This window comes from Pseudophryne corroboree, chromosome 6, assembly GCF_028390025.1.
Source record: "Pseudophryne corroboree isolate aPseCor3 chromosome 6, aPseCor3.hap2, whole genome shotgun sequence".
NCBI classification, from domain to species: domain Eukaryota; kingdom Metazoa; phylum Chordata; class Amphibia; order Anura; family Myobatrachidae; genus Pseudophryne; species Pseudophryne corroboree.
In genome coordinates, this window is record NC_086449.1 from 435479664 (window position 1) to 435494706 (window position 15043).

Sequence of the window (15043 nt, forward strand, 5' to 3'; positions counted from 1 at the left end):
CTGTATGCGGCGCAGTGTGCACGTGCGACGTACTTTCACAACGGCCGATGTATTTTCACACAAGGTCTAGCGAAGCATTTCAGTCGCACTGCTGGCCGCAGAGTGATTGACATGAAGTGGGCGTTTCTGGGTGTCAACTGACCGTTGTCATGGAGTGTTCGAATAAACGCAGGCGTGCCAGGAATAACGCAGGCATGGCTGGCCGAACGCAGGGCGTGTTTGTGACGTCAAATCCGGAACTGAATGGTCTGAAGCAGAGGCGTATCTAGCACAGGGCGAGCAGGGCACGTGCCCTGGGCGCCGTGGCAGCCCCAGCAGAGGGGGGCGCCACCGGCACCTGCACGGTCCACTCGCCCCATGCGACAGGGATTCCGCCGGCGCTACCCGCGGCGCTCTCCCTGTCTCCCCGGCTGCTGTGCTTGTCACACAGTACAGGCAGCGGCAGCCAGGAGCCTCGTCCCCCCCCTCCACAAAATCTACATTGCGCGTGCGTGACCGCGGCGCACAACACATACGAAGGGAAGAAAGGTCACCATATGAAGCACATGTGGGAGCAGAACGGGGAGCCGCGAGTGCTTTCAGAGAGTGAGGGCGGGCTCTAGCAGTGTACACTGCTGCCTGTCCCCTCTCTTTCTCCTCAACGCTGCAGGTAAACATAAAAAAGAACTGGCACTGTGGGGCAATGTATCTGGCACTGTGGGGCATTGTAACTGGCACTGTGGGGAAATGTAACTGGCACTGGGGCATGTATCTAACACTGTGGGGCATGTATCTGGCACTGTGGGGCATTGTAACTGGCACTGTGGGGCATTGTAACTGGCACTGTGGGGCACATATCTGGCACTATGGGCATTGTAACTGGCACTGTGGGGCAATGCAACTGGCACTGGGGCATGTATCTAACACTGTGGGGCATGTATCTGGCACTGTGGGGCAATGTAACTGGCACTGTGGGGCATGTATCTGGCACTGTGGGGCATTGTAACTGGCACTGTGGGGCAATGTAACTGGCACTGTGGGGCATGTATCTGGCACTGTGGGGCATGTATCTGGCACTGTGGGGCATTTATATGGCACTGTGGGGCATTGTAACTGGCACTGTGGGGCAATGTAACTGGCACTGCGGGGCAATGTATCTGGCACTGGGGAATGTATCTGACACTGTGGGGCATGTATCTGGCACTGTGGGGCATGTATCTGGCCCTGTGAGGCATTGTAACTGGCACTGTGGGGCAATGTATCTGGCACTGTGGGGCATGTATCTGGTACTGTGGGGCATGTATCTGGAACTGTGGGGCATGTATCTGGCACTGTGGGGCATGTATCTGGCACTGTGGGGCATGTATCTGGCACTGTGGGGCAATGTAACTGGCACTGTGGGGCATGTATCTGACACTGTGGGGCATGTATCTGGCACTGTGGGGCATGTATCTGGCACTGTGGGGCATTGTATCTGGCACTGTGGGGCATTGTAACTGGCACTGTGGGGCATTGTAACTGGCACTGTGGGGCAATGTAACTGGCACTGTGGGGCATGTATCTGGCACCGTTTTTTCGCCACGCGCACATACTCTTTTTTTTTTTTTGGGGGGGGGGGGGGCGCCACTCTTCATCTTGCCCTGGGCTCCAAAAACCCTAGTCACGCCTCTGGTCTGAAGTGATCGCTAGCGCTGAGTAGGTCTGAAGCTACTCAGAAACTGCACAATATTTTTTTGTAGCCGCTCTGCGATCCTTTCGTTCGCACTTCTGCTAAGCTAAGATACACTCCCAGAGGGCGGCGGCTTAGTGTTTGCACGGCTGCTAAAAACAGCTAGCGAGCGATCAACTCGGAATGACCCCCTAAGTGCAGTTTATAGGGACTTTACTATATGAAGGGTAAGAAGACAGACATAGACTGTAGACACAGAAGTAAGAAATGTATTATATTTACAACTGAAAAAGTGCATTATCTAATTTAGCAAAATAAAACCTCATAGACTGTAGGTTATTTTTGTTGTTGTAGAAAAAAGAATAATTTTCATTGTAATCTATTGCTCAAGAAAAAAAAATTATGGGTGATTATTCCTTTTTATAATTTAAGATCTTATCTTATTGAGAAGTCAGTCTGAGCTGCTCAACTAAGGTTGAAAGCATTGCATCTATTAGACATTGGAATAAAAAAACATGATTTTATTATCTGCTTTTATTGCTAGCAATGGTATGCAGCAATGTACTGTACAGGGTGTAACATATATTGGTTCCAATGACCCCATTCCCACCCTTGCTTGTACCTGCTGATGTTAGTGGTAGCAGCATATTTTGGAAACTGGGTGTCATTCCGACCCGTTCGCACGCAGCAGTTCTCCGCTCCAGTGCGAACGGGTCAGGAGTGCGGCTGCGCTGCATCCGCAATGCGCACTCACGTCATTGCCTGGCGACGGTCGTCGCCGGGCGGCGGGCCACCAGCGCTGAAAGTGATCGCAGCGGCGATCGCAAGAAGATTGACAGCGGAGAGGCATTCCGGGTCGTCTACTCACCGTTTTCCGGGCGTGGAGATCCGAACGCAGGTGTGTCCAGGCGTTTGGAGGGCGGATGTCCGACGTCAAACCCGGGACCTTCGTCGCTGGATCCGTCGCACTGGGTAAGTAGGTCTGACCCTGGTCTTGTTTTGCAGGAAACTTTTTTTTAGCATAGCAGGGCTGCACAAGTGATCGCAGCCTTGCTACGCTAAAATACACTCCCCCTTTGGTGGCACCAAGTTGATCGCACGAGCAGCAAAAAGTTGCTACGTGCGATCAACTCTGAATGACCACCACTGCCAGCTGTATTCATTTGTGTTCATGGCATGTGAATGCAAAGGGGTCAAAAGAGTGACCCCCATTGCTACTCTCATTTTCTTAATGCCAGTAGGTATACATCCTTACAAGCACAAACATATCATAGCATAATACTATGCCATCTAAAAACAAAGACCAACAGGACTTAGGGCTTAATTCAGCATGAGTTGTAATTTTGCGAAAACTCACAAAACTACAACTTTTTCCACTAGCATGCGGGGGCCACCCAGCACAGGGTAAAGCCGCCCGGCATGCTGGGTCGTGCCTCCCCACTAAAATTTGAGTGCTTCGCTAAACAGCGAAGTGCTCGCGTGGTTGGGGTAGCTCCCTGCCTCTGCAGCCTAGCTGTGAAGGCAGTCATCGGGTCACCATGTTTTGGGTTGCAGCAGCTGCGTGTGATCTCACGCAGCCGCCACGGCCTGCCCCGCAAATGGTCCGTAGATGCCTCTGTTGTCCGGAACACGCCCCCCAACATCGCACCGACGCCCACAAAATGCTGCATCAATGCCCCGGCATGCCCAGCGAATGCCTCTGCCTGTCAGGCAGAGGCGTTCACATAAGTGAGATGCTGTCACATCTCACTGTGTGCGCATGCTCAGTGCAGCTCCTGCACATATCCACACCTCACAGGGGCTTCAGTATGCAAACGCATTGCTGATGTGTTCCATACTGAATTAGGCCCTTAGTAATTCCAGCCCTCAAGTCACCATGCAGGTCAATGTTTAAGGGTTTCTTTATTCATTTGCATGTGACTTAATTTTTGTGACACCACCAGTTTACACATGCAAAATCTTGAAATCATGTCTTGTTGCTGTCACTAGAGGACTAAAACGGAGAAAAGCTGAATTACACATTTTGCATTGGGAAGAGCTTATTGGCAGCCCACTTTTCCAGTAAGGGATTATAGTCTTGGTTCCTAGTAGGGAGGCCAATCCCGGGCCGTTTTTTCAATCCCGGGATTCGGGATTGAAAAATGGTCAATCTCGGGATTCCCGGGATCCCGGGATTGCAGTAGGGATCAGTTAAAGTTGTAGGGAGCAGCGCTGGAGGGAGGGTGTAGGTAGCGGTGCGGAATGTAGGGAGTGTGTAGGTAGCGGTGCGGGAGGTAGGGAGAGTGTAGGTAGCGGTGCGGGAGGTAGGGAGGGTGTAGGTAGCGGTGCGGGAGATAGGGAGGGTGTAGGTAGCGATGCGGAACTCAGGAGGGAGTGTGTAGGTCGCAGCAGGGAAGGTTGGTAGTGGGGCGGGAGGGAAGAAGGCTGTAGGGAGCACCACTGACTGCATGGAGGGAGAGAGGGTGGGTGTAAGTAACTACTTACTATTAGGCGGGCGGCAACCATGGACATACTGAACGCGGCGGCATTTCAAATGAAGCGCCGGCCGCCAGCCAACCAGAGCTGGCGGACCGGCAGCCAATCAGGGAAGCGGCCGCAGCAGTCGCTCCTGATTGGCGGCCGCTGCTGCGGCAGCTTCCCTGATTGTTTGCCGGTCCGCCAGCTCTGATTGGCTGGCGGCTGGCGCTACATTTGAAGTGCCGCCGCGTTCAACTTGTTCATGGCTGCCGCCCGCCTAATGTTAGTAAGTAGTATTACTTACGCCCACCCTCCCGCGCATGCGCAGTATAATCCCGTGAATCCCGGATTAGATGCTCCAATCCCGGGATTCAAATCCCGGCATTTTTGGGCCCAAATCCCGGTATCCCGCCGATCCCGGGATTGGCCTCCCTAGTTCCTAGTTGTACGCTATATGTCGCCATAGATGAAATTTCTGACTCAGAGGATGTGCAACAAATGCTGATGTCACAGCTGCCGGGATTTTTATAGAGCCGCCCACCGGATCCTTCAAAATTCCTGAGTGAGTCTCTATGATCACTCAGAATGGCTGCCACAAATGAAATGCTGGTGCCATGTTTTCTCTATACAAGATTGCAGATGTAGGCTGATACACGCCCAGAAAATAGTTACAACATGTCTTACTGTTGCGATTGACTTACTGTCAATCACATGCAAATGAGACCGTAATCACAGTTCAATTGCCACACATGCATATTGCAGCAGCGACACATGTGTAGACTACCGATTATCATTCAACTGCATGAACATCGGAATAGTATACAACTATGAATTACAGTAACCCCAATATTATATTCCACATATGGATTACATGGGATCAAGTATAAAAAAAGATTACGTGTAAATATTTCTTAGGGATGTATCTTTAATTCTAAATAATGGGGTTCATTATCACTAATGAAGGCAGCAATAACTATTTTTTTATACAAATTTGGAATTAGTGTAATGTGAATTATACCAGGGATGTACAATAAGTTTCCAGATGTTCAGTGCATAGGTAAAATAGACACAATCTTACGGTCTAATTGTAAACTGTAATCTCTGACCAGGGGTGTATCTAGGGGTCCGAGCGCCCCTGGCAAAGTAAGGTAGTAGCACCCCTTCTCCAATGTTCTCCCGTACCTGTTTTCTATATGAAATATCAGTACAGAAACATTTTCAGCTGCATCACACTGGCGGACGGCAGGGAAATTTTATTAGACAGACCACCCAAGACATATACTGTGAGGAGAACACTGTATACATGTGTGTGTTACAGAATTCTGGGCCCTTGTATTTCCTTCTGTTTATCGGTGTATTACATCATGAATAAATAAATTAAATATATAGTATATAGAGCACACACACACACGTATATGTAATGCACTGACAAACAGGAAATAAAGTAATGATATATATATATATATATATATATATATATACACACACACATACATACTGTGGTCGAAGTGGGAATTTTGAAGTGGGGTTATGGAAATTTTAGAAAAGGATGCGTCACCTTCTTCAGCCCCCTCATCTGCCTCTCAACACCGTACTCAACCCTCATTGCCTTCTTCAACCTCTCAGCACATTCCTATGCACCTCATCACTGTCCCCACCCCCTCTCCTTTCCTCAGGGAGAGGAGAGAGAGAGGGAGAGGAGAGAGAGGGGAAGAGGAGAGAGAGTGGGGAGAGGAGTGAGAGGGAGGGAGCGAGGAGAGATGGGGGAGTGGGAGAGGAGAAAGAAAGAGGGGGAAGAGGAGAGAAAAGGGGTGAGAGAGGAGAGAGGGGTGGGGAAAAGGAGAAAGAGGGGGAGAGAGGAAGAGGAGAGATAGAAAAATGAGAGAGGGAGGGAGAGGTAGAGAGAGAGCTGAGGGGGGCGCATGTGGATGGGAGAGGAAGTATTAGGGTCCAGTTCCTTAGGGCAACCAAACGATGGGGACTTAGAAGAGGGTCTGCCTCCAGCTGAGTATGCCGGTATTCATTGCTTTCCTGCTGCAATTACCGCACCCCATCAGGATGGATAGAATGCTTACTTGTGCAGGTGCGTGACGATGCAGGAGTGACTAGTGTGCCTATAAGTTTGATTATGCCTGCTGCGGCTCCTTTTTTCTGTAAACACCGCACCTCGATCAGGCAGGCAGAGAAGCCTCCCTCTTTCCTGGCTTCTATATTCTGCCTTGCTGTAGGCTCCTCTGACATGCACCGTTGCATAATCTTTACAGTATTTATGCGTGACGTTGCCATGAGCCAGATGCTTTGCTGGCTGCACACAGTCAGTGCAGCTGCAATAGTTTACAGTGTGAACGGTAAGGTGGGAAGGGTGGTGCTGTGGGCTGCTCGATCACTGCAGGCCACAGTGATTGGGACGCGGCTACTGAAGACACAGCATACTCACAGCATCATCATGTGAGCTCCACAATGGCCACTATATAATAAACAGCTGAGCCGCTGAGAACAGGCAGCTATATGCTGTTCTTGTACAATCGCTCCGGCCGCATGCCTTTATAATCTGGCACTGACTTTGTGAATCTACCCTCTGGCCGCGGTGGCACCTGCGGGTGCTGTTCCAGCCCCTCACCTGGCACAGCTGGCGAGTGCCATCCTGGCCAAGGGGTAGATACGCTCCTTTCTCTGACAACATTTTTTGTGAAATGTCAAGGCACAGAGCCATATATAAGCAGCACTGCACACCAAAGAAGTCAGTATGTTCACTTCCTTCACAAACTCGTTATGGAGCTCAGCAGAGGTCACAGGAGAACCATGATCTTCTACGATTACAAGAGTGCACACAAAATCTCCACAAGTGGAGAAGAAAAAAGCGCTGGTATTTAAACAATCTACACAATTTAATAAATAATATAATTCATACATATTATTTAAAATATCACAATATATATATAAAAAAGAAGCACTTTAAATGTATATATACATATTAGTACCTGCCGGCACCTAGAAAGAGTCCCAAATGAAGAATCTCTTTGAATTGGACCACTGTATCACTTATCAAGTGTTTATCTGTATAATCAGCAGAGAAAAGTTACCTTAAGTAGCTTTTTAAATGCACGGGTACTTTACCCATGAGCGAGGTTGCTCGTTAGAAATAATCCTCCCGGCCGCTGGTAGCAATTCCTTTTATCACGGTCATATCCAGAGGGAAAGTAAACTGGTAGCAATATTATTATGGGAATGGATTTTTCCAGATAGTCAGCGCCTGTTTGCAGCTCGTGTCAAGACGGCAATGACACCCCCGCCGCTCCCACAAGTACACTGCTCTCACTGCTGTGCTGCTCCGTCAGCATACCAATGCAAGGTATAAAGTGGAAATTCTGCCGATTTCAAAAGAAAGGGACCCAATCTGCTGCCGGCTTGCATATTTTCAAATGAATTGTCGCGTTTACCTGCCTAGACCTGGTATCGGCGGCTTCAGAATCCAAGAGTGGTCTGCGACAGCAGGAGACTATTGACTGACTGGTATTGACTAACTGCAAGCTGCTTTTGGGAGGAAAGCACCATCGTGAACCACTGTATTTCAGTGGTTTGCTAAATTTTGGCATGGGAGATGGTCCTTGGAAGATGAGGAGCGATGTGGTCACCCTGTGTCCGCTATCACCAAGGACAATGTTGCTGTCATGTGGGGCATAGTTCAGGTGGACGTCATGGTGACTGTGGCCCAGTTAGAGAAGGAGATAGGCATCTTATTGGGATCATCCTCGTGATACTCCATGAAAAACTTGGCTTGAACAAGGTTTCTGCATGCTGGTTGCATCAACAGCTGACTCGAGAGCAGAAAAGGCTTGTGTGACTTGGCAACAAGCTGGCCAGGTTAGATGGCAGTTGCCAACTTTTGTGGAAAAACAATTGCAAGAATGCAGTTATAGTGTTTACTTGCACTAGTATTGGACGGGGCCCCTATAAGTGCAGGAGTCCGATAGAGGAGTGCCTAATAATCAGCAGACTGGGCTTGATGATAATGTAGGTTTTACCATATGGTTTAGCCTAAATTGTCAGCAGTGTAGCCTAAATTGCAGGCAGTTTAAATGGCATGAAACTGCTACATGGTGCAAGACCTGATCTGCACATATGCGTTACACGTCCTGTCCATGCACAGTTCATTAAACATCGGAGATGTACAGTATGTAAAACTTTGGGTCTCTGTACATCTCTGAATTAGGCCCTATGGAAATTGTGGACCCCCTCACCCACTGCATTATTATTTTGCAAGTAATTTCAAATGAAAATAAATAAATATATATATATATTTTTATATATATATATATATATATATATATATATATTGCATGCTCAAAGTACATATATCAAAGTCAATACCTCCCCTTCGGTAGATGGTTCCATGTCAGAGTAACGTGAATCACAAACTACATCCCCTATTTCATCAGCATGACCTTGCAATATGCCAGGAAAAGATGAAGCACAGTTTTGAGCAAAATATCTAAACACTTTCCACGTTTTTCCAAAGTCCCGTGATCGCTCTACCAGCATGGCAGCAGGTCGAAATGTCTGCAAAATAAACAAGAGTAAATAAGCACAAACCGTTCCTTCACAAATGCGGATGTGGTATACAAGATCTACAATGACTAGGTCAACAGTCATTAGGTGGACCCCATATGATCGACATGCATTATGTCGACCTTGACAAAAGGTCAACCTATGAACGGTCGACACTGGAAAAGGTCAACATGAACAAAAGGTAGACATGATAAAAAGGTCGACATGGCAATGTGTCATACTGAGCATGCACAGAAGAACTCCCGAATCCTAAACCCGAAAGTCCTGTGATCGCATAGGACAGTTCTTATTGGGAGAGCTGTCCTTTGTGATTATAATCGTATTTCTAGGTACATACCGTTATTAACGTCAGTATGTACCTGATAAGTGGCGGGATGTATTACATTACGGATATGATGCATAGAACATCCCATACTTAGGCCAAATTAGGGTTGCCTCCTGCCAACCGCCATCTTTTCAATCGCGGTGGCTGAGTGTGATGTCACGCAGCTGCCGCAATCATGCCCACGCCACGCCCACATTTTGATGATGCCACCCCCGTTTGGCCGTCACCGTACCCGTAATGCTCCATCTCCGCTTAGGAAACGGAGCGTTGCCGCGCCCCCCCGTGCCCCGCAAACACCTCTGCCTGATTGATAGGTAGAGGCGTTCGGATTTTCTGCGGTTGGATCGCTTATTGCGATCCAACCTGAATCGGGTCCAATGTCCACAGTAAGAGAACTATAGACAAGCTTTCTCCTTCATGTAGTACTTAAACAACTACATTTTCACAGGCTCTTTGGCAGGAAGTTCTTGGCTTCCTGAGACAAACTACGTGACTCATTCAGGCACAGACACTTTAAGAGAGTAAAGGGTCCGTGTGCAATCTCTGATTGGACTCCCTCTTCTCCAGCGGTGCAGTAGACTCTGGCATTGTGCCAGAGTCTACTGCACATGCGCAGGTATCCGGGAACATGGCGCCCGCGCCTCGTTCCCAGGGACATCTCTACTGCACATGCGCAATTCATTGGAAAATAGCCGCTGCTACCATTTTCCAAGTTATTTTTGCTGCTCAGCAGAAAGCGCCGGGCCGACGGAGAGGTGAGTATAGTTAAATAGGTGCAGGACGTGCACTGCACACCTTGCACCCATTAAAGATACACTAGTACATTCAAGGCACTCTTGTTTACTGCAGATAAATAATGAGAAACTCAGAACTTAATATGAGAACTTTTAGAACTCCACATATATTATTCATACATGCCTACTTTTGTTTTCTCCTCTCTAGGAGAACCCAGGAGAGGAGATGCTGCTGGGCACTAGTGATGTGGACGTTTTGGCGTGAATTGCAGCGTTTTGCTGAAGTGAGGGCAGGGCTTAATGACTTCAGAGCCCGGCTCCGGCCCCACTTCAGCAAAATCCAGCGAATTGTGGGTCTGCAGGGAGGGGATGGAGCTAAAATATAACGCAATTCATGCCATTTTAGCCCCACTCCCTCCCCACAGACCCGTGATTGCCGGTGATTATCTCTCCATCCTGCCTGCATCACTAGGATGTGGGAGATCTGCCTGCTCTTCCGGTAGTGCAGGGGACTACCCGAAAAATAGGGAGTGTCCCACAATTTCCGGGAGAGTAGGCAAGTATGCATATATTACTGAGCAGTTGCTTTTTTCCTTTGCTCCTAACTGCATGAGGCCCATAATGCATAACAGCATAGATTACATTCTACCCTAGTAACAAGAGAAAACATCACTGATCAAATTCATATTCTCCTGCCCAGTGAACACTGCCTACTACACTGGAGTGATTTTGTACTGACAATGGGGGTAATTCAGAGTTGATCGCAGCAGCAAATTTGTTAGCAGTTGGGCAAAACCAGGGTGGTCATTCCGAGTTGATCGCAGCCAGCAACTTTTAGCTGCTGCTGCGATCAACAGTCCACGCCTATGGTGGAGTGTATTTTAGCTTAGCAGGGCTGTGATCGCTTGTGCAGCCCTGCTAAGCTAAAAAAATTTAAAGCAGTTTCAGAGTAGCCCTTGGACATACTTACCCTGTGCGATGAGCCCTGCGATGCTGAAGTTGCTTCTGACGTCAGACATCCGCCCTCCGTTGGTCTGGACACGCCTGCGTTTTTCAATCCACTCCTCGAAAACGGGCGCCAACGCTGTGGAGACGCCCAGGACCGCTTTCTTCCTGTCAATCTTCTTAGCGGTCCGCTCTGCAACCGCTTTGTTCGCTGGACGCTTCGTAACCCGGCGACCCCTGTCGCCGGGCAACGTCACGCACGTGCAATGTGGCTGCCACGCATGCGCATTCGGCACCCATTCGCACCGCAGCAAGAAACTGCTGCGTGCGAATGGGTCAGAATGACCCCCCATATGCACTGCAGGTGGGGCAGATATAACATTTGCAGATAGAGTTAGATTTGGGTGGGTTATTTTGTTTCTGTGCAGGGTAAATACTGCCTGCTTTATTTTTATACTGCAATTTAGATTTCAGTTTGAACACAGTCCCACCCAAATCTAACTCAGTCTCTATGCACATGTTACATCTGCCCTCCCCCCCCTGCAGTGCACATGGTTTTGCCCAACTGCTAACAAATTTGCTGCTGCGATCAGCTCTGAATTACCCCCCATGTGAGCAGGGCCAGATTCCCATTACCCAGTCTAGGTGTGCACCTATGGCCTAGTGGGATTTAGGAAGACTTTGAGCCATGCACTGCAGTGCAGAATTTTTTTTTCTTTTTAAATAAAACCTACCTTATGAGCATCCTTGGAATAAATGTAATTCAACAACCACCAGGAGGCAGCATAGGTCCATTGTACAGTAGGAAAGGTTAAAAAGTGGTTATTAGTGCAATGTCAAGTGACAACTGCCCTATATTGTGTAAATAAGTTAACAGTAACATGTTAGTACTATTTTCTAATGTAATAAGTATGATTGATACAATTCTCAACCTTTGCCATATTCTACTTTTTCAACAGACAACTTGAGACTTGGTAAGAATAACTTGAGGGGTAATTCAGACTTGATCGCTGCTGTGCATTTTCGCACAGCGGGCAATCAGATCTGAACTGCGCATGTGTATGCACCGCAATGCACCGGCACGTTGGTCGACTGCACCAGGCATTGGTGCCTAGTGACGGGATGGTGCGAAAAAAGCGATCGCACAGGTGATCGCAAGGTGATTGACTGGAAGAGACCGTTTGTGGGTGGCAACTGACCGTTTTAGAGGAGTGTCTGAAAAAACGCAGGCGGGCTCAGGCATTTGAAGGGAGGGAGGGTGTCTGACGTCAACTCCGGCCCCGATCACCAGCAAGCCATCGCAGCGGCAGAGTAAGTCCTGGGCTGAGCAGAGACTGCACAAACTGATGTTTGTGCAGCTCTGCTACAAATGCGAACGCACACCTGCACACCACTTTTCCCCTCCCCTGTAGGCGGCGACTACCTGATCGCAGGGCTGCAAAAAACGCACCCTAGCGATCAGGTCTGAATTATCCCCTTAATGTTTTGGTAATTTAAATAACCAGAATAGACTTTACATTCTTCAAAGAACAAAGGCTATCTAAAATATATTTTTCTACTACTATTCCAGTCTTGAAAATATATACGTATTGGTGAATATTATTATCAATCATTCTAGAGAAAGTTATTTATTTTAGTATCAGTTTTTGTAAGACTTTGAATGAACATTACCTTGAAGGTCATTACAAGATGGCTGAATTGAAATAATGTTTCTAGGTCCAGTCTAATGCTGACATAATCAACTCCTAGAAAAAAATTAAAAGTGACATTTCTTTTTTAACCATTATTTATACAGTGCACAAGTGAATATTTTGCCATGCACATCATTACCTGCCGCAGTGGAGCTTATAAATTATAGCTCCTACCGCACGCACACACGTTAATTTTTTTTGTCAGAAGCCAATTAGTTTACCAGTATGTTTTGGGATTGTCAGAGAAAATACATGAAAGCATGGGGAAGACATACAAACACCACACATTTAGGGTCTTGGTGGGAATCTAATCTAAGGCCTAAGGGGGTCATTCCAAGTTGATCGCACGTAGCAACTTTTTGCTGCTTGTGCGATCAACCTGACGCCGCCTATGTATTGCTTGTGCAGTACTGCTATGCTAAAAAAGTTTCACGTAAAAGAAGACCAGGGCTGCAGTTACTCAACCAGTGTGACGGATCCAGCGATGAAGGTCCCAGTCCTGACGTCAGACATCCACCCTCCAAACGCCTCGACACACCTGCGTTGGACCCACCACGCCTGGAAAATGGTGAGTATCCGCCCTGGAACGCCTCCAACCTGTCCGTCTTCCTGCGATCGCCGCTGTGATCACATTAGTCGCTGGCAGCGGCGTTGCCAGGCAACGACACGCGCACACAATGCATCCACCGTGCATGCGCATTTCCGACCCGTTCGCACCACAGCAAAGAACCGCTGCGTGCGAACCGGTCGGAATGACCCCCTAAGTACTATGAGGCAGTAATGTGAGCCATTAGCCTACAGAATCCATGCATTTGTAATTACTATGACATTTGAAACTGCCCCCTTAATTATCCTGCTGCTTCCAGTTCATGCTCCTTTGTGTGCTGCTTGGAACTTAAGTAAGTACAAAATACTAAATCCTTTAAAATGGCCTTAAAATTATATAAACGCTGTCAGTCCTCTTTGTTAAATTCATTACCAGCAAGAAACAATTTTTCCTTGCATCAATGTCCTGGAGAGAGGGGCATGAGAGGGGGACCAATAATTGGATGGCTGCATGTAGAATGAGGCCACCTTAGGAAAAATGTGCCCAAGGTATGAATGCAGTTTTAAAGTAAAATATATTTGAATTTGTTGTTGTATAATATTTCTGGTGGGAAAATGTATGAAAATTGGTGTAATAGTAATAGGTAATGTAATAGGTGATGTTTCCTCCAGTCTGGGGCAGCGGGAAGAGGGGCAGGGATAGAGTACAGTACAGTATTTACTGTTTCTCTAACGTCCTAAGTGGATGCTGGGGACTCCGTCAGGACCATGGGGATTAGCGGCTCCGCAGGAGACAGGGCACAAAAATAAAGCTTTAGGATCAGGTGGTGTGCACTGGCTCCTCCCCCTATGACCCTCCTCCAAGCCTCAGTTAGGTTTTTGTGCCCGTCCGAGCAGGGTGCAATCTAGGTGGCTCTCCTAAAGAGCTGCTTAGAAAAAGTTTTTTAGGTTTTTTATTTTCAGTGAGTCCTGCTGGCAACAGGCTCACTGCATCGAGGGACTTAGGGGAGAGAATTTCAACTCACCTGCGTGCAGGATGGATTGGATTCTTAGGCTACTGGACACCATTAGCTCCAGAGGGAGTCGGAACACAGGTCTCACCCTGGGGTTCGTCCCGGAGCCGCGCCGCCGACCCCCCTTGCAGATGCCGAAGTTGAAGAGGTCCAGAGGTCCAGAAACAGGCGGCAGAAGACTTTCAGTCTTCATAAGGTAGCGCACAGCACTGCAGCTGTGCGCCATTGTTGTCAGCACACTTCATACCAGCGGTCACTGAGGGTGCAGGGCGCTGGGGGGGGCGCTCTGTGCAGCAATGTATTATACCTTTTTTATGGCTAAAATACATCACATATAGCCCTTGAGGCTATATGGATGTATTTAACCCCTGCCAGATCTCACAAACTCCGGGAGAAGAGCCCGCCGTTTTAGGGGGCGGGGCCTATTCTCCTCAGCACACGGCGCCATTTTCCTGCTCAGCTCTGCTGTGAGGAAGGCTCCCAGGCTCTCCCCTGCACTGCACTACAGAAACAGGGTTAAAACAGAGAGGGGGGGCACTTATTTGGCGATATGATTACATATGTGAAAATGCTATAAGGGAAAACACTTGTATAAGGGGTTGTCCCTGTATAATTATAGCGTTTTTGGTGTGTGCTGGCAAACTCTCCCTCTGTCTCCCCAAAGGGCTAGTGGGGTCCTGTCCTCTATCAGAGCATTCCCTGTGTGTGTGCTGTGTGTCGGTACGTGTGTGTCGACATGTAGGAGGACGATGTTGGTGAGGAGGCGGAGCAAATTGCCTGTATGGGTGATGTCACTCTCTAGGGAGTCGACACCGGAATGGATGGCTTATTTAGGAATTACGTGATAATGTCAACACGATGCAAGGTCGGTTGACGACATGAGACGTCCGGCAAACAAATTAGTACCTGTCCAGGCGTCTCAGACACCGTCAGGGGCTTGTAAAAACGCCCATTAACCTCAGTTGGTCGACACAGACACAGACACGGACACTGACTTCAGTGTCGACGGTGAAGAAACAAACGTATTTTCCTTTAGGGCCACACGTTACATGTTAAGGGCAATGAAGGAGGTGTTACATATTTCTGATACTACAAGTACCACAAATAAGGGTATT

The 15043-nt window shown here is 48.1% G+C and overlaps 1 protein-coding gene across 1 annotated transcript in view; it reads right to left on the minus strand.

Moving 5' to 3' along the window:
* The window catches only part of LAMB4 (laminin subunit beta 4), a 260547-nt gene that overhangs the window by 200086 nt on the left and 45418 nt on the right, over positions 1 to 15043 (minus strand). The window contains exons 4-5 of the mRNA XM_063929992.1: positions 12350 to 12423; positions 8477 to 8665 (exon numbers count right to left, since the gene is read on the minus strand). Of these exons, the coding sequence (XP_063786062.1) occupies positions 8477 to 8665; positions 12350 to 12423 (263 nt within the window). The remainder of the gene's footprint in view (positions 1 to 8476; positions 8666 to 12349; positions 12424 to 15043) is intronic.